The sequence below is a fragment of the Amblyomma mixtum genome, chromosome 5, assembly GCF_055824585.1.
Source record: "Amblyomma mixtum isolate Tamu chromosome 5, ASM5582458v1, whole genome shotgun sequence".
Lineage (NCBI taxonomy): Eukaryota > Metazoa > Arthropoda > Arachnida > Ixodida > Ixodidae > Amblyomma > Amblyomma mixtum.
Genome location: NC_143016.1, coordinates 142,142,141 through 142,167,376, shown reverse-complemented (window position 1 = coordinate 142,167,376; position 25,236 = coordinate 142,142,141). Strand labels below are relative to the sequence as shown.

Sequence of the window (25,236 nt, the reverse complement as noted above, 5' to 3'; positions counted from 1 at the left end):
ACCTGTCGACGCCGGAAACGTTTCCCGCTATATATGTATATATATATATATATATATAGCGCTATATATATATATATAGGTTGCGAAAGCGTGAAGTACTAGACTGCTTATAAGAATATATAGCGAAGCATACGCTTCGTTAAAGGAAACATATTTATTCAACTCGACGTTTCGATGGGAAGACCGATCTTCTTCCTGAAGAAGATCGGTCTTCCGATCGAAACGTCGAGTTGAATAAATATGTTTCCTTTAACGAAGCGTATACTTCGTAATATATATATATATATATATATATATATATATATATATATATATATATATATATATATACACACACTGTATTTAGTAGGGATTCCAATGGCCCAGTTTACTACTTTAGGTACAGTATTACGACAAAGGCGACTGTTCTTTTAACGTTTATTTTGCCAACAGTTTCGGGAATGGTATTCCCTTCGTCAGGGCAGGCTTACAATGAATCCGTTTCGTCAATATAAGGACACAGAACAAGCGAGGAGGTATAATCTCCGCCCTCTAAACAAACTTGAGAATCAGGGCAGGGGACCGTATAATAGGCAGCACGACAATTCTCACGCGGGCCGCGGCTGAACAACAACCAGAAAAGCAAACGGGGAGGTGGAAATGGTAAACTAGTAGCAAAGAACGAGCCTGAACAGCACAGCGATAGAAGGGGCAAAAGAGCGTTAAACCCGGCTCTCGGCGCACACGGAAGCCGCTACCCCCCCCTCCCAATACGCGCACACCCCCGCAAGACGCCGCCGGGTCCGAGCGGGCGGCCCGTATCAGGTATCCTGAGACGCTTGAAAGGGACGCGTTCGAGAGACGGCCAACACTCACTTGTTAGCCGCTGCAACGGCAACTTGCGACTGTGCCCTCTGCCTATTTTTGCTTCATTTCGTCGCTTTGCTCTCCTGTCGGGCCTTTCTACCAGACAATCTGGCGCCCCTTTTCCCATAAATATACTAGGCTGTCGAAACCCGTGTCCCGCAGTGAGCTTCCCGTGAAAAAACAGCGTCCGTCGGGTAAAATACTGAGCTAGCCCGAGCGCGTAATGGGAAGGCAAAGATGAATTTGGGGGAACAAAACAAAAGAAGGGAAGAGCAGAAAAAAAATTAGCTCTAAAAATGTTTAAAGAAAATCTAACGAAAAAAAATGTTAACGCACACATAGGAAGAGAAAAGAGAAAAAGAAAAACTACTGATTGAATGTGGCGCCAAACAAGTATGACATGGTGAGAGCACTTTGATAAAGTTTGGCGCAGTGCATGTGGTTCCGAGATTTGCATGCACGCGCAGGTTAAATCATTCTGAGATTATCGAGTTGAGTCGATGTTGGTGTAAGTAAATAACAAATGACGAGGAATATGTAGAAAAATGAAAATAAAAATGCACGGAGAATAAAAAATTGAGCACAAGAAGTTATACAAAAGTTAACAAATTAAAAATAATAATAATACATGCGTGCGGAAAACGCGAAAGGTCTGCGGGTCCGCGGAGCTGTCGCGTGGTCCCAATGGTCTAGGTGATAGATCAAAGGTGTCTATTTGGAATGGAACGTGGATGCTGGCAGGAGGTTGGACAAAAAAGTACTCAGGAAATAAACTGCTAGATTCCTTGCCATTTCAAAGTGTGTCTGCAGTTGTCAAGAAAAAAACAAGTTCCGGCGTATTCTGATAATAACGCTGTCCAAGGCCTATGACCGGCGGAATTTCCTACGTTGGCTCCTTTAAGCAGGAAAGTCTCCCGGGAGTAGCGTTCATGCCATGAGAGAACGTGCCGAATTTGTGAATGAAGTACGATTCCCTTTGTTCCCTGTAATATGTGTTAGGGAACCCGGACTGGAGAAGGATTACACGGATGTTTTCAAAACTGTTCAGGGGCAGACGCAGGTGCCTGGAAAGGGGCAAGTTGGGCAGAGATGACACTTGCGCTTTGTGGTTGTTGAAGCGGAAACGAAATGTTGTCTTGGTTTGACCAATGTACTCCTCCCCACACACCTCGCATTGTCCAACTACGTGACAGCCATACCCACATCCTCCTGAATATCCTTCCCAACGAATATCAGCACTTGGCCGAAGGCACGGCTATTGCCTTCTTCGACGGCGTTGCTGAGGTTCGAGGTTTGTGCCCCTAGGGAGGACACACTCCAGACAATGCTGGCCCACACCACGTTGTTCAGTCAGTCAAAATAAATCCTGCCCTGCCGTCGGTTCAGAGGGATCTTCTGTCGGACCTCTTGGCAGACTTTGTGGACTGTTTCGCTACGTGCTCGAAGGTCGGCCGAACTCCACTCGCCAATCATCGTATCATCACTGATGAGACTACGCGACCTGTCTGCCAGCGACCATATCGTGTTTCCCTGGTGGAGCGAGAAGCCATTCAGAACCTGGTTGCCGAGATGCTTGCAGACGATGTCATTCAGCCATCCACCAGTCCATAAGCATCGCCTGTGGATCTTGTCAAAAAAAAAGGACAATACTCTACGTTTCTGCGTTGACTACAGAAAACTTAACGTGACCAAAAAGGACGTTTACCCGCTGCCCAGGATAGATGACGCGCTCGACCGATTGCGGAACGCCCGATACTTCTTGTCATTACAATTATTAGGCAAATCGATGTGGATGAGAGAGACCGGGAGAAGACTGCTTTCCAGATGCCCGACGGCCTCTATGAGTTTAAAGTGCTCGCATTTGTTCTGTGCTCAGCACGGGCCGCGTTCCAATGCTCGATGGACACCGTTCTCTCCGGCTTGAAGTCGCAGTCCTTCCTAGTGTACCCGGATGATGTCGTAAGATTTTCGACCACATTTGACCAACACTTGGAGCGGTTGCGCATTGTGCTACAAGCGCTCAAATCGACACAACTCACCATCAAAACCAAGAAATGCAGTTTTGGCTTTGAGGGACTTCGCTTTCTTGGTCACGTTGTCAGCACACAAGGTGTTCACCCGGACCCTGAAAAGACCGCTGCCATCTCAGGTTTTCTACGGCCAACTGACAAGAAGGCCGTTCGCCGGATTTTGGGCCTGTGCTCCTTATAGGCGCTTTATTCAAGATTTCTCGAGAATCGCTGAACCGTTAAACACACTGACCCGCGACAACACGCCCTTCCTGTGGGGATCTGACGAAGAAGCTGCATTTGTCGAGCTTCGCAGCCTTCTACAAAATACTCCGATACTAGGCTATTTCGACGAGCACGCTGGCCCCGGACATCCGCACTGATGCCAGCAATGTTGCCCTTGGTGCGGTACTCATCCAGCGGCAAGACGGCGCAGGACGGGTGATCAGTTTTGGCAGTCGAACACTTACGCGCTCCGAGACCAACTATTCTACGACGGAGAAAGAACGTCTCTCAGCAATATCGGCCAGCAGCAAGTTCCGACCATACCTATACGGCCAACCCGTCCGTGTGGTAAGCGACTACCACTCCTTTAGCTGGCTGGCGGGTCTCAAAGACTCCTCACTATGCTTGGCTAGATGGAGCTTACGCTTGCAAAAATACGACTTAACAGTAGTTTACAAATTGGGCCGTAAGCATCAAAATGCGGACTGTCTGTCGCGCGCGCCTATACCAATTGATACCGAAAAGCCACCGATTATTTCCTTTTCCTGTGCGCTCTGAGTACCACCCAAATGGCGCAGCTTCAGAAGGCAGACTCTGAGTTCGCGCCCCTCATCGATTACCTCGAAGCATCGAATCTCACATTCCGCATGTTTTTCTTCGAGGGCTCCACACCTTCACTTTACGATCTGGTGTTCACTACAAGCGAAACTTTGTCAACAACAAAGACATGCTCCTGCTTTTCGTACCATCACAGTTGCGACCTGAGATTTTGTGTCTGTCATGATGCATCATCCGCAGGCCAACCTCGAGTGAGCTGTACGCTGGCACGGATTAGACAAAATATTATTGGTCCAGGTTACTCCCATCCTGGCGGGCCTATGTAAAAACGTAGCCTTGCGCTTCCCCTATGGAGCCTTCATTGGACTATAAAACGATGCCGTCAGCGTATATTTTTGCGTGGACGGTAAGGTATGTTTGTGTGTTGTTTGACCAGTGGGGCTAGGGCTGCATTAAGTAGGACAGGGTAGAGAACAGCCCTTGTGGACTGCATTGTTTGGGGAGAGAAAATGGGGCTTCAGAGCTTTCGGTATGCAACAAACGTAATAAAATAAGAGACTCTGGCTGTGAGGGACCCCGCAGTGGAGGGCTCAAAACTTTTGATCACGTGGATTTCTTTACCCTGCCCTGACATAACACAGTATCATGGGAAGTAGCGGGGCCAGTTGGTTCATTTTTCTACTTAAAACAGTGCGCAGGGACCGGACACAGTCGAGAAACACACAGACACAGGATAACACAGTAGGCTGCTCTGAAGTATATATTCTCCACCAGTATGCGACACCCGCGGCTGAATTTAACCCGCGTTTTCCGGGACACCAGTCGAGCACCATAACCATTGAGCCACCACGGCGGCATTCGACGCTGTGAGTAAATCATTGAAATTCAATCAATTAGCAAGCAAATATACAAAACTTGATGGGAAAGCAGGGGCAGCAGCAAAAGCTGAAGTTAAACACATGTATAAGCACACTAAGTTTCTAAAAAGATACCAATATCGCCAATCTGAAGGATGTGTGAAGCTTGTTTTTTTATGATACCGGCTGCATTTGAGCAAAATGGTGGTTTGAGCTAGTTGGTACATCTTTAAAATTTCACCAGCGCTGCGACTAGGAACAAGAAACAGCGCTTGTCCTTGTCTTCCTTCTCTGTTTCTTGTTCCTAGTCGCAGCGCTGGTGAAATTTTAAAAATACGGCTGCATTTGCGAAGATAGGCCCTTGCAGATGAAGGCTTTCGTAGAGAACGGCGGTAATCCGTGTAGTCGCAGGAGGCACCGCCCAGGCAGTATTCAGATGTGGTATGTAGATACGGCGACTACACTTTGCCGGAAGGAAGGTACGCTTATAATCTGGACCACTGAAGAGAGCAACGGCTAAGCAGAAGCTTCACGGATGTGTGAAAAATGGTTGCCTTTCGTTTGTGACCGCAGCCGCAGAAATATCTTTTATATCAACTTAGAAGCCAACACAGTTACATGTATAAGCTTTTCGAGTTAAACATTTTGATGCTAGGTGGCCTCTGATTATTTTCTCACGTATGTTTGCCTCAAATGTGTTCTTCTAACTTTTGTGCTACATACTAAAGACCGGTTCTTTAGTTCCTAAAAATTATGAAGTAACCCAAAAATAGCACGGGATTAGTCCGAAGTTTTATGCAGCACTACTGGCTGTAACAGAACCGCCTTACGCATGTCGGATGGCAGCGATGAATATTTCTAGAGTTTGTAAAGCTTTTGAACGTATGCCACGGAAGAGTTTGCTATTAAATACTTGCAAAATCGAGCTTTGAATTAAACAACTTATGACTGAGCAGCTTCTAACCAATCGTTGTGAGGCAGCAAAACTTGACCAGTGCATTTCAGACCGCGTCACAGTAACCTAAGATGTTCCACAACGGTCTCTCTGCTTGGCCCTTCAATTTTTAAAGCGAAAGGCCCAATACAGTCGTGACCAAGGAATGTTAGCAAGTGTGTCCGCGTTCCGGCGTCACTACTTAAAAAATAAACTTTGTCGAGGCTGGGAACCGAACCAGGGCCTTGGGTATTTGAAGCGGAGACGCTACCACGCCGCCACGAAGGCTCAGGGTTTGAGCATTAATAAAAGCGCATGTAGTGAATGCATGGGTTTCGTAAATAAAATGAAAGAAATAAGAAAAATAAACAGAAGAACAGAAACAAAAATAAAATAAAGAACAGAATATATATAATATATATATATATATATATGAAAATAAAAAAATAAGAAATAAACAAACTGTCCACAAGGAAACGCTTTCGCCTTGCAGCACTTTGGAGAGCCAAAGTGCCCCCTGAATTTTTTTTTTACTCAGCCCTGTATGTAGTCACTAACATAGCTTTACTAATAAGTTTCTTGAAGCGACAGGTTTAAGGAGCTCGTGACAAGGAAGATCCAAGAAAAATATCCACAAAAGCAACCTAGGAGGCGAGTGGGCCCTTAGGTCGCGAGACCTTACGGCTTCTTCGCAATCTGCTCACCGGCTTGTGAGCAAACTGCCCAGCGAGTCCGAAGGGCATTTCAATTAAGCCGCCGCGGTGGCTCAGCGGTTATTGTGCTCGGCTGCTGACCCAAAAGACGCGGGTTCGATCCCGGCCGCGGCGGCTGGAATTTCTTTGGAGGAGAAATTCTAGAGGCCCGTGTACTGTGCGATGTCAGTGCACGTTAAAGAACCCCAGGTGGTCGAAATTTCCGGAGCCCTCCACTACGGCGTCTCTCAAAGCCTTAGTCGCTTTGGGACGTTAAACCCCATAAACCAAACCAAACCATTTCAATTAAGGATTAACAGGAATTAGCTGGAAAGCAATTAACAGCAATCGACGGGGAGATCAACCTGGGTCGCACAAGGGTCACCGGTGGTGGCAGCTGCCATCACAGGACAGTGGCGCATCGCTTAACCGCTGCACCACTGCGCCAGGAAGGGTACGAGGACTCCCAGGGATATCTATGAATGTAAATTATCGAATGACCAATTCTGTTCATATGAGAATTCACCGATTAAGGATATAGCGTCGTACCCTTCGGGCAGGAGCTTAAGTGTCATCTCAAAGGTTTTGCAGATAATTGTGTAATTTAAAGGAAAATAGTTAATCCAATGACGCGCATATTCTTAAATTCGAGCTGACTAATTGAATGGTGTCGGATATGGCACATGCAGAGTATTGTCAGTAAAACTAAATATTCAAGATTTTCAACCAGAGTCGAACCACCCCTCAGTCTGGATAGAGTCAATAATTAACCAATTAAAGCAGTGTAGACTACCTGGGCGTGTATCTGCATTCGAATGTATCCTGGGACAAGCGCACAGAGCACATAACAAATCATTTAGGAAACATGGTCACCCTGATAGGGTCCTTGGCGCTTGTTAACAAAGATATTTTACATCACGCATACACAAATCTTATGACAACATCACTTGCATACGCTTCACTGATATGGCGCCGTCACCAGGACAATCTTAGTAATCTTCTTAAGTCGTTCCAAAACAAATGAACAAAGTTTATTACCTCATCCTACTGACGTCATAAAAGCGTACCTGCATTGTAGTATTCTCTAGACCGCTAAAACACTGGCAACAGGCAGGAAACATGCTCGCTTATTATTTTACCATTGTTTCATATTTTTTGCCTTAGTAATCTATCCTTTCCTCAAGTAAATATCAGACCGACCCCGCCCCCCCCGTTTCATGACGCCTTGATCATGGACATCAGCTCTGCCTAGTGTATCCTCTCCTGAAATGAATATCAGACTGCCCCCCCCCCCTGTTTCATAACGACTTTATCATGCAGATAAGCTCTGTCTAGTGTTAGCGCAAACAAAATATATCAAAAGTCCCCTCACGTTCTGGCCATAAACGAACAGAATTCTTTTCCATACACCATCGTGTGATTGCCAAATTTCCTGCATTTTCAGTCTTCATTATTATATTTTATTTGCACCCTTCACGCCTGTCAATATTTTGTGATCCTTTAATTTGTTTTCTTTTGCTCGTTGCTGCTTAGTGCTCAATCTAATATCGTTTGATCCCGTATTCCATGTAATATTTTAAATTTTTGTCTGCATAGATATGTCCTACTGTTAATTTTTTTCTTTGAAAGAAAAATGCTGTGGTCCATTTGTTCTTCTTTGTTGTTTCCTATGATCCTGTTTCTTCATCATACCCCCTCTTCTTTATGTACCGCTTTGCTGGGCGCTTGGGGTGCTCTGAAATAAGTAAATAACCAAACGAGACTGCTAGCGACTACTTTTGCGAACCTAATAAAAAGACGCACGAGCACGTCTAAACATCTCCAGTGTCGTGAATACCCTCTTGCGAGTACTTCTGAGTGCTCTTCTTGCAAGTATTTCTCTAAGTACCTCAGGACTTTCTATCAATAGGTTTTTTTGATATAGGTTTCAAGCAGAATTATCGCCTTTTAATAGTTTTATAGCGCGTGATATTTCTCGCCAAAAAGGACTCAGTAGCTCGAAGTTGCTGTTCTTACACTTGCATAACATTCAGTGTTTGAAAAGGAGTTCAATACTGATGCCTATAACTGCATGCGGCTGACGCAGAGCATTGATTACCTCCGCAGCCGATGTTCCTGTATGTTTCACACCTCGCTCCACACTACGCCCTCTACCAAGACCCTTTTCAGGTGCCGGTTCGGTACTTAAAAGGTTACGACTATATTGGCCACCGAAACCGCACCCCTTATGCAGGTACGTAATCATTCAAGGGCAAATTTATTTTGGGGTCATTCATCATCATCGTCACCTATACTAAGTTGCGAAATGCAAGAGAAAGGCCCTTGCCATGTATATTCAATTAAACATGTCCTGTGCCAGTTACTACCACCTTATGCCTGTAAAGTGCATAACCTGCTCAATCCACTTGACTTTTTACCGCCTCCTGCCACACTTGCCTCCTCTCCAAATCCCCGCAATCGCTCTCGACAATCATGATTTATTTTGTCGTCGCATTACGTACCGTGCTCTTTTCAGACCTCACTTGCACTATATGCAGGGGACAAAACACTTGGTCGCAGGTTCTTTAGTTTCCGATGCATAGCAGCCTATGATAAACAGGGGTTCCTTCGCACTAATCCCAGCAACCTTGAAGAAGACAATCAAGCAGCAGGAATTGTGTTCTTGCCCTTGCCATCGCATTTTTTCTCCTCTCCTTCGTCTTCCAGCCACCGGCGTCGAACAGTCGACGCTGCCTCGATATTATTAACAATCTGGAAGGTTTTATGTTCCAAAACATTTGCTAATGGGAAAATTTCACGCTGATATAATTAAAACAAGCATGACCGGAAATAAGCAATCGCAAGATCTCCGTTGCATGATGGGAACAGATCTAGCACGCAGGTCCTGAAATGTCCCGAAATTTTCCCGGAGCAAAGAACAAGCACCATGCCTGGCAGCTGAGGCTGTCCTTTCCGTGCATGGCCATATTCCTTAAAAAACAGCGTTTATAGCCGAACGAGTCTGGTGTTGCGAATTTTATTGAGTTAATAGTTTAGATAAAAGAACTAATACGTGACAAAAGCAACGAAAGTGAAGTGAATGTTTCTTCAGTGCATTCATTTTATCTTGAATGGCTAGATTAATCATGATTACAACGTTTCGACGGGGTAGCTTAGCCCTCATCACGGAAGTACAGCCTTTGTAAAAAACAACCAGGCAACGGAGTTTACTCCTTAGCCCTGTAGGGAAGCCCTTATGGCACCCCTTGAGGTTTAAATGCGGCAAAATAGGAAAATCCTTGTCCTTACCTTTAAAGACATTCCGGACTTTCAAAGCCTAAGGACCCCACTATACGGCTGACATGGAAACGGCGCTGTATGGTGAGTTTTAGCAAAGGCGATAACATCGTACAGATGTAGATGCTACTTTTAAAATAACTAGCAAGTTTTTCATGGTAATGTAAGTAGACACCTCATCTTCAAATATGCCAGAATGGTATAATTTCGCGGTGTCACCTTTGGAAAACGATCCGAGGTTCACGTATGAAGTGTCAAAATAACCTCAATATTTGACACGCGATTAAATGCGAAGGCCGCGCTCTATTGGTAACTTTTGAATATTTGTTGCAGGTATGGTGTCCGCGCTTGACGAGTCTGTGGGGGAAATTTTCGCCGCATTGCAAGAACGAGGGATCCTGGACGACACATTTTTCATTTTCTCCTCTGACAACGGTGCCGCCACTACAGCCTATGGTGGCGCATACGCTGCATCGTCTTGGCCCTTGAGGGGTGAAAAGTTCACACTCTGGGAAGGCGGCGTGCGCGTTCCCGGATTCATATGGAGCTCAAAAAAACTTTGGACTGGCGCCGGATCCGAATACGACCACTTATTCCACGCTGCTGACTGGGTGCCTACGCTTTACGACATGGGTGGTAAGTTGATCATATGCACTGGTCTTTATCTTCTTCTGCTTTGATCACTGGGTGTTAGATCAGCGGTTTTTGTCTCATTTAAATTTGACTGAAAATGCATGGAATTATGAAGGCCGCTGTAGCTGTAATAGCTAGCCGGTATTTTGAGTGAAACGCAAGGAACACATATTGTAGGATGCGATGCTGGGCAAGTTGGTTTGACATTCTGAACATGGTAGCGCTGGCAGACAAGGGACGAAGGAAGGACGTGGCACACAGGGCGCGCTGGACTAACAACTTTAATATCAAAGGAGGGTGATCCGCACGTTTTATACAGTACACAAGAAGCCAGTGATTCTAGGGCACATGCGGAAATCAATGCAAAAAGCAATAAAAAACAGAAGAAAGAGGGGACGCGCGCAGCCGCGTATTGAGCCCACCATACACAGAAGCAAAAAGCCCAAGAGGGATTGAACCATTTTGGTCGGCAAGGTATCAGATACGCACTGGAGGACACAAAAACAAAAGGGCGGTAGTGAAGGGGAAAGGGTGAATTGCATATTAACAACACTTCGTTAAAAATATATCTGCATGCGCCGGTAGTACAGTGAAGCTTTGTGATGACAGAGATAACAAAATAAAACAACAACACTTGGAAGGGAAGGGAAAACTTTATTTACACTAATGGTTTTTCCTGCGGTTTGGGGCATCTTCAGAGACGTCTTGGTTCTACCCCCAGGAGCCTTCTCTGCCGAAGTCGTCCGCCTCTAATCAGTGGTCGGTTGCCCTCAGTCCAGGGCTCCGCTGGCCACTGCCGCTCGTTGAGCTCGCTGTACCAGACCTTGTTGGTCTTCACAACGGTCGCTGGACAGCAGAGTCTCCCACTGCTCCGCACTCGGGTTTTGTATTTTGGGGACCACGTGTATCTTTTGGCAGGCCCATTTGATGTGGTATAGAGTACGTTTTTCGTCGCACCAGGGACATTTGTCCGTGTATATCGTAGGGTGCATTTTGTTTAGTATATGTAGGTTTGGGAAAGAGCCTGTTTGTAATTGTCTCCAAGTGACAGCTTCCTCTCTGCTGAGAGATATGTGCGGTGGGGGATATCGCATTCTTCTGCTTCTATAGTTTTGTAGTATGGCCGAATATTCCCTGGGTGCTGGCGCGAGTTCCGCGGTCTCGTCGGATGCTCGGAAAGTAATGTATCCTCGAGCTATCCTGTCGGCCTCTTCGTTCCCTGCCACCCCCGTGTGCCCCGGTACCCACACAATTTTGTGTGGGATCTTGTCGTTTTGTTCTTCCTGGTTTTTAATTCTGTCGCTCGCTGCGAGGAGTATACGGAGTGCGTGACGACCTATCCTGCCATTCATGTAATTTCGGCAGGCTGTTTGAGAGTCCGTGAGAATTGTTAGTGACCGCCCGGTTCTATAGCCCTCCGCCACCGCTAGAGCGACGGCTACTCCCTCGGACTCTGCAGCTGTGCAGCCTCGGAGAGACGCGCTGGTCATTTCGCGTAAAGACGAATCGACCACCGCCGCTACAGCGATTTTGGTATCTCCTCCTCTCCAAGACGCGTCTGTACACACGGTCGTGGCTTGAGGAGTGTATGTTTTCTCAATGAATTCGGCCCTCGCTTCTCTTCTGCCTCGATGGAGGTTGGGATCCATGTTTTTTTGGTATCGGAGCTACCTTGAGGGTCTTGCGAAGCTCGTCGGGGATCGTTGCTGTCCTCGACATTTCTCGCATCTGCTCGCGGTATCCGAGCCTCTGCAGGAGCGCTCTTCCAGTCGTTGTTTGCAACAGCCTGAGTTTTTGCGACTCAAGCTGCGCCTCTCGTAGTTCCTCAAAGGTGTTATGTAATCCCAGGGCCATGAGTTTTTCTGTAGACGTGTAGCGTGGTAGTCGGAGCGCTGTCTTATACGCTTTGCGTAGCAGGTCATCCGCTTGTTGTATTTCGTTCTTGTTGAGGCACTGGTAGGGTAGGCTGTACGTGATTCGACTAACTACTAGGCTTCTTACTAGTTTTAATGTGTCCTCTTCACGCATGCCATGTCGCCTTTTGGTGATGCGGGTGGTCATGCGTGCGACTTGTAGCGTTGCTGCTTTCAGTAATGTAAAAGTGTGAGTACTGCGCTGGTTGGATTGAACCCGCATGCCCAAAATTCTTATGGTTGTCTTTTCGGGTATGGGTGTCCCTTGTAGGTAGACGTTGAGTTTTAGGTCCTCGTTGGTTGGGACGGTCCGGTTTTGCTTGCCTCTCCAGACTCTCAGCAGTTCCGATTTCTCGGTCGAGCATGCCAGTCCTCTTTCTGCGAAAAAAAAATCTACACGCGCTGGCAGTCCCGTGAAGCTTGGTAATGACAGAGATACCAAGATAAAAGCAACAAACTACAAAAGGCAATGACGCGAAAGACATTAAAACCTCGGAAGACGGTGTGAAGACGGATATAAAGAGAAAGAAGTGAAAGTGTGGTTGTAATGGGGGAAGAACTGACAACCTAAAAGCAAGCGATAAAAGCCAACCGAACAAACACGGCCCTAACAGATGCGATGTAAGCCATCAATGAACACACACGAAAAGTGGGGATGAGGCCTAACCAAAAAGCCGAGCTAAAAGAACAACGATGGCTAAAGCTGGAAGGGATGAAAACTGGAATAAAAGAACAGAAGTAGCGTCCCCAGAATATTTAAACCGAAGCGGCGAATAGGCTGGGGTGTGAAAAAGAGCCGCGTATGGAACCAAGGCGCCAAAAAATCAGTGTCCTCGAAAGAAACGCACGCTCCTTTTCCCACAAGACTATAGACGGTGCGCTGACGCATACGTCTTGTTGCTTGTTGATGAAACCTGCCCTCTTAGCAGGTTGGCAATCGCTCTTGCGTTTTTTCAATAGGCTAGTCAACACAAAGCTTCGCGTGAGCCGGAGCCCAGATTTGCCACTTCTGCGCATGCGCGAAACCCAGTGACGTCACGCACAGCGCATGTGGCCGCAGCCGTCGCCGCCAACTCCTCAGTACTTAAAAAAAATTACGTCGAGGCTGGGAATCGAACCAGGGCCTACTGCACTTGAACCGGAGACGCTACCACTCCGCGACGAAGGCTCAAAGTTCGAGCATGATTAATGGCGCATATAGTGAATGCATAGGTTTTATAAATAAAATAAAAGGATTGGAAAAGTAAAAATAAAAAATAAAAAATCAATAAAAGTAGGTAAAGGAAGATTAATAAAAACAATAACAGTAAGAAATGAACAAATATTAAAATGCAATGAAGAAATAAAGTACGAAAAATGAAAAAAAGTACATGAGGGAAAATAAAAATTCAATTTGTTTCTTTTCTTAAGCCCTGAAACTTATGTTTCAGTATTTATTTATTTGCAATTACTGCAGGCAGCAGTGCTGCCCAAGCAGGAGTTCGCGGACGCGTGCTTTATCTCTTTTTTTTCAAATTGTTTTGTTGGAATTTTGTTCAACCCCTGTACCCACCCCCTCTGTAACGCCTCCTAGGCCTTGAGTGTAAATAAATAAATAAATAAAGAAAATATGAAAACTGAAATAATAAAAAACAATAAAAATAAGAAAATAAACAAAATTAAAACAATAAAATATAGAAGATAACAAAACAGTGCGCCATGCAACGCTTCCGCCTTGCAGCATTCAAAAGAGCCAAAGTGCTCCCTCAATTTTAACCGCGCCGATTACCGTCTCCTCCTCCGCCTCCGCACAGGCAGTTTGTGGACGGACGAACGCCTCTACCGTTATCGTGGTGCTCCTAGCGCATTGTACGCGAACTGCGACAGCCATGACGTCAAACCAAGCATAACTGCATCCTTTCGCTTGTATATCCAGGCTTAATCAGAGCTAAGCCACTGCCTAATTTTTTTGATTCTGTGTATTTGGGTTCAATATCCGCCTGTGCGCTTCCCCTATTTCTCCTGTTTGCGCAGGTGCCTTGAAATCACTGGCTTTTTGGGTACAGGATAAAACATACGGATGACCCTTCTTTTTTATTACAGTTGTTAGTTCAGCGCCCTGTGTGTCTCATCCTTCCTTCGTCCCTCGTCTGCCAGTGCTACAATGTTCAGACATACTGTAAATATGTAAATATCCAGGCAACAGGGGCGGAGTGATTTTCTATTCTGACCATTATCCGCACTTGATATCACTGTCCCTCTGGAGAAATGTGGACGTTATGTGCAGTCCGTAGACAATTTATAGGATTTTCGCAATGTTTTTTCCAAGGTCTGGTTTCGCAGGGCTTGAATTACTCCTGATAATTCGAAAGAATCAAATATCAGTGCTATGTCTTTTTAATGGTCAGGTTTCGCCGGGCTTGAAATACTGATAATTCGACAGAATCAAATATCAGTGATATGTGCAAGGATGGATATGCTATGGGAATTTCTGCGCCATAAGGTCGATGATGAGAATATTGTCTGCTGTCGCGTCCCTTTTGTAAGGGAGGTTTCTATGCTGTTCGTAGCGCTAAACTTGCACGGTGTGCTCGGCGCCAGGAGAACATTGGATGGTGATAACGTAAAGTGTGCGCTTTCATTACTGTGCCTGGAAAATTATGTCTGGCGGTATAACCGCGTGTCGCTTTTTTTGAAGCCGCCCTAGACGTACGCCTCTTTAGCAAGGCTGTGTCAGGCAGATAGAAGCGAAGGATGTTCTTAGTCATGCATGCACCAGTCGTAGCTCATAATATTGTCATTTTTTAGTGAGCCCCACGTGGTAATCACACGCTTTTGGTTGTGATACATACAATCGCAGCGCATCCTTATTGGCGCTACAGGTTCCATACAATACGCATTTGTAGAAAGAGCCGTAGTGCTGAAAAAGTGCCCCCTCGAAAGAGATGCCTTTGCAAACCGTCTGCGACGTCGAAAGGTGTGTTTAAAGCCTTCTGTTTCTAGGCAGCAGTGAATGAGCTTCCTATGATCAAGTGGAACGTTGAACGGGCCCAGAGGGCATAAGTGAGCACGAAGCCCATTCCAGGCTAAGTGTCGTGTTCTAGGCTACAGGACACAGTCCGTTGTCCGTGCTGCAAACACCTTGCCTGCCAGCCACGCGTACACTCGTCTTCTTAATTTCATGAAACTTTATCATCCTCCACGCACTCAGAAGTTAAAACATAGCAGTGCCGTCGATCTAACCTTGACGATTCACAAACAAGCGAGTTGCTGTATCCACAGTCGCTGAGCTGTTCTGTTTAAACTCGGTTTATTAATAGATGACATATTATCCCTAATGGAGAGTTTCCTTACCTAACTGTGCCATGATTCTGCTGTTGCGGGCGTACCAACCGGCGTGGGCAAAAAATGTGTATTTTTCTTACGGTAAGTGTAGAAAGCGCAGAAGATAGAGTATAGGACGAATAATAGCCCTCCTGATCCTCCTAGTACTAGCTATTAGTGCTGCTAAAGAATTAGCTGGCGTTAAATATGATATCAAAGCACTGGACTAAGTTAGGAGGTCAAAGGAAATGGAGCGTTAAAGGGCGAGCGCGTATATTATATTGTGTCAGCGGACAGACGAGGAGCACCGTGGCCTTCCAGATCAATGAGGATAAAGCTCTCAACCTAACAAATTCTACGGCGTCAACGAGAGGGCGGCAATTATCGTAATTGAGCTTAGTAGGAGGTACAAATAGTCTAAGTGTTGTACGGAAACACGGAATTGGGAATGAGTATAGTGATATGGAGTACGCTGTAGTGAGCGGCAACTTCAATCACTAGGTACGTAACATGCAGGCAAGAGGACCGGCAAGTAGGTAGATAGGGCATAAGATGTCGGAATAAAAGTAGGGAGCTATTAGTAGAACTAACAAAACGCCATAATTAGCGGATCATGAATATCTCCTCTTGGAAATGGAAAACCCGTAAGTGAACGCGGAAGAGCCGGCACCTCCTGGCTAAATATGAAAAAGACCGTGCTCGGCGCGAATTCTGAGTGCATGCACCGTAAGTGTACCTCCGTCAGGAGGTACTGTAAGGTGAGCTGCAGTGACCACAAAAAGGGTAGGGTCTGGAATTAGGCTAAGGATAAAGAGAGAAGACAACAGTATATAAAATGTCCATGAATGACTTATCGGCAAGATAGAAAGTAGAGTAGTTCAGGATATCGCTCACAACAGATATTCAATTTTAACGTTATACCATTCCGGAGCCAGTGTCGCAGAAATTCCGGTGTTGTTGTCGGCGCCGTTAGCAGCGAGAAAAAAAGCCGCGAAAAACTGGCCTGAGGAGCAACCTAGATGGCAGGAGAGTCACTAGATTGGTGAGTAGCACTACCGCTGGAGCACCTACCATCGCAGAGCAGTGGCGCATCGTTTATCCGCTGCACCACTACGTCAGGAGTGATGTGAGTACCTCCATAGACCTATGAATATATATTAGGAAATGACCTATTGCGCAAATTACATTTATCTAATGTTTATTTACACCATAAATGCTTAGAAAAAATCCGAACTATTTTCGATTCAACACAACCCTATCTCCCCGGTACATTGCATATAGAGGACGAACAGCATATTGAATTAATGGGTTATCATTTTATGCTGTGAGACCTGAAAAAATAACAAGAAAACATAATCGAAAGAAAAAATAAATACATATTATATAGTATCTCCTTTGCATCACGGTCGAATTTCGATGGAGGCGAAATTGTACAGGCCCGTGTACTGTGCAATGTCAGTGCACGTTACAGAACCCCAGTTTTAGAAATTTCCGGAGCGCTTCATTAAAGGTGTCCCTCATAGCCTGAGTCGGTTTGGGACGTTAAACCCCCATAAACCAAACCAAAAGCATTCATATTGAAACTGCCAGGAACCTGCCTTTGATGGAACGAACGCTTCAATTTTGTCTCTGTACTTCTCGGATACATATTGCGTAAAAAAACGCGGCATAGTATACTACGACTTCAGGTACCGGACGGGAGTAGCACAACTTCAAACAAACAAAATTATTGCTTTCGAAATAGGCAAGTAGGAACATTGGCGTTTTAATATGCTGAGCGCAAACACATTTGGTGATTAACCCATTTACGCTATGGCGCCTTTCGCTTAAGGCCGGCCTTACGTGTCTCCTCCAATTTTAAACCGTGGATGACGACAGCGGGGTATACGAAATATCTTATTAAGAACCCCGAAAATATCATTACCTCTAAGCCTCTAGAAAGAATCGGCCCTTCATAACTAAAAATTAATAAGTGCAAAATAGCTGGCATATGGATGCATAATATTAAGAGAATAGGCGAATAGAATGTGATCTAAACAACATATTTAGCATAAAAGCAGTCAAGAGAGAACTAGACATTCGAAAAAATCAGTTGTATTCCCTCAGAGACAGCACGACACTGTCATTAACAGTATGTATAAGATAAATAGGGCAGTCGAGGATTTCTGCTCGCCTTTATACAGTAGCCGAAATAATGAAGACGATAATGACGTATGAATTTGTGTGGAAGGGTTAGACATTCTGCCGGTTAGCACAAAGAAAGCTAGCTTTATAACCAACGCAAAGCGGGAAGGCACCTGGTGAGGATGAGGTAAGTGCAGATCTGTTGAAGGGATATTTTGCTCGAGAAAGTGGCCTTCGTGTATACAGAATGCTCCACGGCCTCGAGCGTGCCGAAATCTTAAGAAAAGTTTAATATCCTGTGAAAGGATCCTTCAGGAGAAACAGGCTTGCAAGTTTTGCTATTAACGTGTTTGCTGTTGTCAAAAAAGTCCCTGATTGCTTTTGTATCTTAGTCTTAATTATTCGATCCAAGCGAAGGACAAACTTTAAAAGAAAGGTATTGGTACACATAGAATGAACGAACCATTACCTTCAATGTTTGTGAAACCAAGACCTACTGAACTACAGACCTGCACATTTGGCGGGGTCCTATGGAGCAGCGTGCGCCAATTTTCGTTAGCTTATTGGCCGTTGAGGGCGCTCGGTTGACCTGTTCGTCTGCTGTCATCATCATCATCGTTTGCCAATTTGCGCAAGATATTTAATACATTTTTTTCGTCTTCTTCTGCTATCTTAACATCAACGATAAAGAAATCCACAATAACGAGTTTTTCCGCTCTGGATGAGTACAAAAAGCGTCTTTCTTTTTATCCGCTTTCTTTTCGTCAGCACCACCGTGCCTAGCATAGATAAATGGATGTTAATGATTACGTGGACAAACGACGAAACTGCCTTCTTTGAAATAAAATGATGGAGGAGGCCATCTTGTTCAACAGGTATAATGTGGCGCCACGCTTCCCGTAGGTGTCTTTCCCTAGCGGCAAAAGGCATGAACTAGAACATGCGCGCTGGAGCAGTGCCATATGTGCAGGTCTGTAGTTCAGTAGGTCTTGTGTGAAACAGTACCTTACAGTTTTGAAATATCAAAAATTTATGCCAAAAAATTCTGTACTTGATCCAAGGAGAACCGGACAATGGCCAGAAAAAAAGCATATAAGACGCTCAGCTTCTTTTCTTTGGCACCTCAATCAAGGAGTGAAACACACATTTATTGCAGGGAAAAGTGGCTTTAAATCAATTTCTTCGGCCAGTATATGGCATTTAAACTCGTGATTCAAGCTCATAAAGTTACTTGGGACATGTACACCTTGCCATTGTTATTAGGTGCATGGCGCCGTGACTTAGAATGTGGCATCTGCGCCTAGAAATCGCTGTCATTTCTCGCATGTTCTTTACGAAATTGGCCGCTGATGGGGACAGCTGTATGTCGTAGTTTTGTGTTTTCTAATAGAAGCTCTCGTTGCCGTGAGTGCGGGGCCTTTCTAATAAGAACGTGGTGCCTCATCGACACAGGACAACTTAAATTAACCTCTGTCTGCTTCTAATAGATAAGGAAGGGGCCTCCGAGCATCTGAAAAACTACGCACATATCGGCCCACTGTCCGTAAAGAAATACTGAAATTATAACCAGAAGCTATATGTATAACCTTTACAGGCAGCGAGAAAGAATTTTTTATGGAAATGTTTTATGCACACAACGGACAGGACGAGGCAACACACACACACACACACACACACACACACACACACACACACACACACACACACACACACACACACACACACACACACACACACACACACACACACACACACACACACACACACACACACACACACACACACACACACACACACACACACACACACACACACACACACACACACACACACACACACACACACACACACACACACACACACACACACACACACACACACACACACACACACACACACACACACACACACACACACACACACACACACACACACACACACACACACACACACACACACACACACACACACACACACACACACACACTCACGCACGCACGCACGCACACACAAACACACACACACACAAAATTCAACTGAATTTTATTGTGTGAGCGACGCATACATAAGCTAATATATGATAAGATATAAGAAAAAAAATCAGCTAGGCACAACATATAAACAAAAACGGCAAGAACTGCACAGCCACACGTGCCGGAAACCTTAGCGGAAACACTAGTAATCATGCAACCTACAGAACGATGGTGTTCAAAAACCGTTAAACATAGTGCAAACAATATCTATGACGGCTTTGTAGCCAGCATAGTCCTCCATACAGGAGGCGATACAGTCTCAATATGAATGGTGTCAGAAAAAGAGACGCGAATTCACTGGTGCTATTCACCGCGTAATTACAGGATGCATTCAGAGAACTGAATGATGAAGAATTTGGGGTAAGAAACGATATAAAATGCCTTGGTTTTCTGCTAGTCGCTAACAACATTGCCTTGACAACAACCCCAGAGAACAAACTGGAATGTATGATCAAGGACCTACACAGAACAAGCAGAAAGATGGGCTTGAGCGTTATTATGCAGAAAACTTACGCAGTATTCAATAGCTTCAGATGAGGGCAGAAGCTTAGATACGCTTGAATGGGTGAGAAGTTGTAACGGCATACATCTGTATTAGATTCGAGTATTAACCGTACATCCGGATCGCGACAGTGAATTAACTAGGAAAATAACTATGCGGTGGAGGTCGTTTGACAGGTACTCAAAAATCATAAACGGCAGCTTACCAGTATTTCTCAAGAAGAAAGTCTGTAACAGCTGCAGCTTACCGGCTGTACGGTTGAACTTAAATGGTAATCAGCGCGGCGAGTTGTGGAAAGGAAAATGATGTGTACCTTTAAGAGGCATGTTTGCCCCTGAAGAACAGAAATGAGCTTGGGTAGGGTATGTCATACGAATGCAAAAAGTCGATGGTCTGAATTCCTAGACATGGCAAGCGAAAGCGGGGGCTGCGTTTGGTGGGTTAGGATTCCGAGGTTCGCTCGGGACAGCGTTAATTACGAAGATACGGCAGCGGGCGTTACTTTGCAGTGGGTGTAGTTCACATAATGATGATGATGATGAATGACATAGCAAAAAACAAAATGTTGACCCTGCCGCTGCGCGTGAGCAGCTATCAGCAGATTTTGTTATCCGGTGACTGTACAAATCTGTAACCGTCCGCTTCCACGAATTATGATTCACGTAGGTGGGAACTTGTCACAGCTGGCTGGAATGGACGGCGTCAGCCACTTCCAGTCTCTGCTCAATCCCGGGAATGCTGCACCCCGAAGCGAGGTCCTCCTGAACTTAAACCAAGTTGATAACAATTCAGCTATAATCCAGGACCGATATAAGCTTGTCGTTGGCCGCTTTCCGTATGGTGTGTCGGACTGGCTCGACATACCGGGTGCACGAGAGCCTCCAGCACAAGAGACTGAACACGCACGTCAAGACTGCCGCAATTCTCAGGCTTACAAGGTTTGTAACGACGTAAAAATACAAGTCACTTGCAGGAAAAGAGCTTCATACCTTCTGAAAGCTGCACGCAGAGGACCGGCTTTTTTTTTAATGTGCGGTGTTTAGCAGTGCTGGCTTGCGGTGACATTACAGGAAAGCGTACTTGAGAAACAATCGAGAGACAGCGGCGCTAGGTGGCGGAGATGTAAAACTCAAGGGGTGAAAGAGCCATGAATCAAGACGTTATTGAGCAACATTTTTGTTCGTTCGTTCCATTTTTTTTAGTTCAGTTCAGCTATTATGGAAGCTGTAGATATGAACGAAAAGGTATGTGCATTGGCTATTGCATCATTTCAACTTTAAAGATGATCTGTTGCAGCTTATATAAAGCTCGCCTGGGTGGTAGAAAGTGTTAATGCTATGGTAAAAGACACATCATTGTGGATTGAATTGGTGCACCCTGGGGCCCCTGGTGGCTGCATAAAACGCCTTTCTGTGGGCACCAGATCGGGCTAGTTGAAGATTAAGGCCAGTGTAATGAGGTATACAAGCTTGATTCCTCAAAAAAAAAACTCCACGTTTTTTTTTTATTTAGCGTGCATCTTTGGTAGAGCTTTGTGGTAATCTTGTACTATACCCTGTCTCTGCACAAGTTGCAATTCAAGTAATGGTCACTGATGAACAGTGGTAATTAATACCGCGTATTGTGGTACTCTTTCTCCCATTCAATAAAAAAAGGTTCTCCTCAGCCGTGGTGTGAGCCCCAAGTGTGGCTTAGAAGGTGACGCCTACTCTGAGCCTGTGAAATGCGGTGAGAATTCCACCAAGAAGCACTGCGACGTGCCGGGGCCCTGTCTTTATGACATCATTGCGGACCCGTGCGAGTACCACGACATATCGGATGAAAATCCTGAGGTGAGTCCTTTATTCTGGTATCTTATAATCAAAATATATCGCAAAATCAGACTTGACTCGCTGTATGAGATCCGCCTCTTCCAAATGTACAAATCATTGGCCTTTGAGTGCTGTTTTTGGACGAAACTATCTACTTGCGTAAAATTTCACACGGCCACCGAACTCGTTATCGTTCGAAATGTGCTACGTTTCATGCCCTCGCAATAATTGCGGGTTTCAAACACTAAGTGGGTTCGCGTATCTTATTTCACCGATTTGGCCTAGCCATTTTTTTCGATCGTTCGCCCTCGTGCCAACAGGCAAAAATGTTATGTTTATACCAGCGTTTTTCACCGTATGCAAAATTTTATTTTCGGTTCAGTACATAAAACTGCAACTTGCTTTGATTTGCATTCATATTTTGAAGATTGCTTTCTGTGTTAGCCTAAGGTGTTTTGAAATATGTTTTATTTCTTTGATTATCCTCGCTTGAGCTATATATAAGCTGTATATGCATATTATTCAAAATTTTGTGCAAATTGTTTTTGGCACATTCGCTGTCTATGATGCTAAACAGCGCTTTGTTACCTAAAATTACAGCTTTTTTTCCTTCATTTTCAGCCATGCGAGTACATGCTTCATCAATTGCTTTCACCTAAACCTCATAACATGAGTTCGCTTGCTCCACTCGGATAGAATGCGAAATATGTGGCGGAAAGGGCAGGGTTTTCGAACTACACCAAAAAGAACACACGGAAAAGAAGATAACACATCAGGCTACGTTGACAGCTGTTCAGTGCATTAAAGCAAGACCTTAGCCTTCGTCAAGCGAACTTAAATCGAAGTACGGGTGGTTACTCTGTGAAAGGTCTCTGCGAGAGGTTCGTGTTGTGAACCTTGGAATCTGCAAAGGATCTGCGCAGTGCGTTCCAAAGCATCGCCTTTGTCGCGAGGGTAGTTGAAGAAGTAATGTTCACCTATGCAAGATGCACATAGTCCTGCGCGGTAAACGGTGTTTAAAGTCGCTCTTCCCGCTCTCATTTTAAACGTAGACGGAATAGCGTTTCTGCGCAGCTGAGCTGAAGCGATGCCAAGTTGTGTACGCTGAATAAAACGTGTAGGAAATTACCGGAATAAGCGATAGCTTTGCCGAACTTTCGTCGTTAGGAAACGGAGAACGTGTGGGCCGTGTTACTATACACAGCGCAACCCCGTGTTTTGAGAAGAACTGGAGGCGACCCTGCACTCGGCTGACGATATTGCTGCCGGGTAATCTATGACGGTGCGCGGTTCGCTTTCTTTCGCTTATGTTGCCGTTGCAGAAGTGCTTTTAGTGTAGAGTTGTCTAGACTGTTTTGTTTCAATGGCTGCATTATGAGCAAATATAGTGTACCCGGGAGCATGTCCGACTCGAACAGAACCTTTGTGCTATTCGGAGAAACTGCCAGCCGGTACAGTGTCTGCTTGGGGTACACCCATTTATCGGGCCTTTTTGAAGGCTTATCTGCTTCTAAATGATGTTGCATATGTAACATGCTCCTATTAAAGGCATTAGCCAGCGGTGAACGACCGGCTGCCGTTACAGGTGCTCAATGAAACGACGAAGTTGTTTTAGAATGGTTTGTTTGTAGCGGGTGTTTTGCCTAAGTTGTGCAATTTCTTTAAATGGGCGTTTTGAGGTAGAAGACCCCATTTTTCGGCGTCGCATTTTAAGCGATGTAGCGTATCGGACCTCAGCAAAGACAGGCTAACTAGCAGGTTGGTTAAACGATTTGTGCTGCAGCGAAATAAATGTGTCCCATTTGATTCAAGTGCCGGCAAACAAGGCATCTACACACCATATTTCTGCATGCGGAATACAATCAAACAAGCCATTCTGTGTGTTCTTTTTTCTGTTTTGATAACATGCCTACTTAGTGTTCTGTATGTTTTTACAAATAAGGTGCACTGCTCGATTTTTGGTGATAAAAAATTTGAACATTGTTGAGCTTTTGGGCCGTTTTCTCCTCAGTAAACTGCCTTAATAGTACTTCTGTAAGCAATTAAAATTTTAATACAAGTTGCCTAATACGTCCAAAAGATTGAGGGAAGGATATATAGTAGATCTGAAATCTTTTTATGAACTCACTGGTAGAACTGTGTACCCATTTTTTTACAAAATCACTAGTCAAAACGGCTTGAAATTGATGTATTTCAATTATTAGAGTTATTCTGAGTTCAGCTTTACCATTTGTCTGTAAGTGAGACATGCACACTCCTCGCGCTTTATAAACGGTTAGCTGATATTTTGCAGTTAAAATCTTAACTGCGAGTTCTCGAAAACCTCCAGTCAAACCAACCAGTCCTGCGTACGTAACTCGCCGAAACAGCCAAAACAGCTGTATTTAAGTCGGAAATCTTTTATGTGTAATATAAGCCCAACGGGAAGCTGTTTAAAAGAAAAAAATGCTATAATTTAGAATTTTCAATGTCTATAATTTGTCCAACAACGACTGTGCGTCCCCATTTTATTGCAACTGCTGTTAGGTGATTTCTGATGACAAATTTTGCGGCAGGAATTCCGAAGATAATGGTAATAAATCTCTGCAATTGCTTGGAGGCCTTAAGTATACAATCATTGCGCTTATGCTAGCATGACCTCGAAGAAGTACTTAAAATGCTGCCCATCATTCGTTCATCACCCAATGTGTCGAAAAAAGACGCAAGAATTGTTGAAGTGCATATCAGTAGTCAGGTGACAAAAAACCGAACACAAAGCTGTATGCCTGATTACAAATTCTTTTCTTCGGTCGAAAAAGTGAAAGCCCTATAAGAATGATCACAGCTGTAGTAAGCACTATGTCTTCAGCATGGCGTTTTAGTCCTCGCGGAAATATGGAAGCTAGAATAATGGACATCTTTCCGGGCACAGGAAAAGACAACGCCTCAGCAGGGAACCAACACACGCTGGCGGAGGCATCGAGCTCCCGCCGCCATCCCACTTGGCACTCGCGCCTCCTTACGGAGTTAGTTGCTGTGTGTTGCATATACACATATTGTACATTGAGACATAAAACTTGAATAAGAAAAGGCAAGCATGTATACACCAAATAAAGCCTTTTAAATTCGCCCCTTTTTGCAGGTGGTAAAGCGCCTGCAGGATCGCCTTGAAGCTTTGAAGATGAGCGCCGCCAAGCCCAGCAACCTCAACGAGGACCCAGATTCCTTCCCGGCTCGTCATGGAGGCGCGTGGGTGACTTGGAAGGACGATGTTCCGCTATGAGCAGAGCGCAATAAACATAGGCTCTTCAGTCGAAGTGGATCAGTAAAGGCGCTCCAGTCAAGACAAGTTTATTTTTTATTTGTAGAAGGAGGCGCTGTGACTGAAAGCCGTGAGAAACAACTTTACGGCGCACCGGCCCACTAACTAAGATTGGCAGAGCCAAGGGTAGGAGCCAAATGAGTTGAGAACGTCTACAACAATTCTATGATTAGCGAAATTTGTTATTACTTGTGCTTCGTAGATTAACAGTAGAGCACA

General features: G+C 44.9%; 1 protein-coding gene across 1 annotated transcript in view; it reads left to right on the top strand.

Annotated features, from left to right (window-relative positions):
• LOC149343934 (arylsulfatase B-like) overlaps positions 1 to 24,978 on the top strand; it is a 57,226-nt gene extending 32,248 nt beyond the window's left edge. Inside the window, exons 6-10 of the mRNA XM_089547103.1 lie at positions 8,228 to 8,354; positions 9,731 to 10,033; positions 20,572 to 20,843; positions 21,561 to 21,737; positions 24,838 to 24,978. Of these exons, the coding sequence (XP_089403229.1) occupies positions 8,228 to 8,354; positions 9,731 to 10,033; positions 20,572 to 20,843; positions 21,561 to 21,737; positions 24,838 to 24,978 (1,020 nt within the window). The remainder of the gene's footprint in view (positions 1 to 8,227; positions 8,355 to 9,730; positions 10,034 to 20,571; positions 20,844 to 21,560; positions 21,738 to 24,837) is intronic.
• The last annotated feature ends 258 nt before the right edge of the window (positions 24,979 to 25,236 follow it).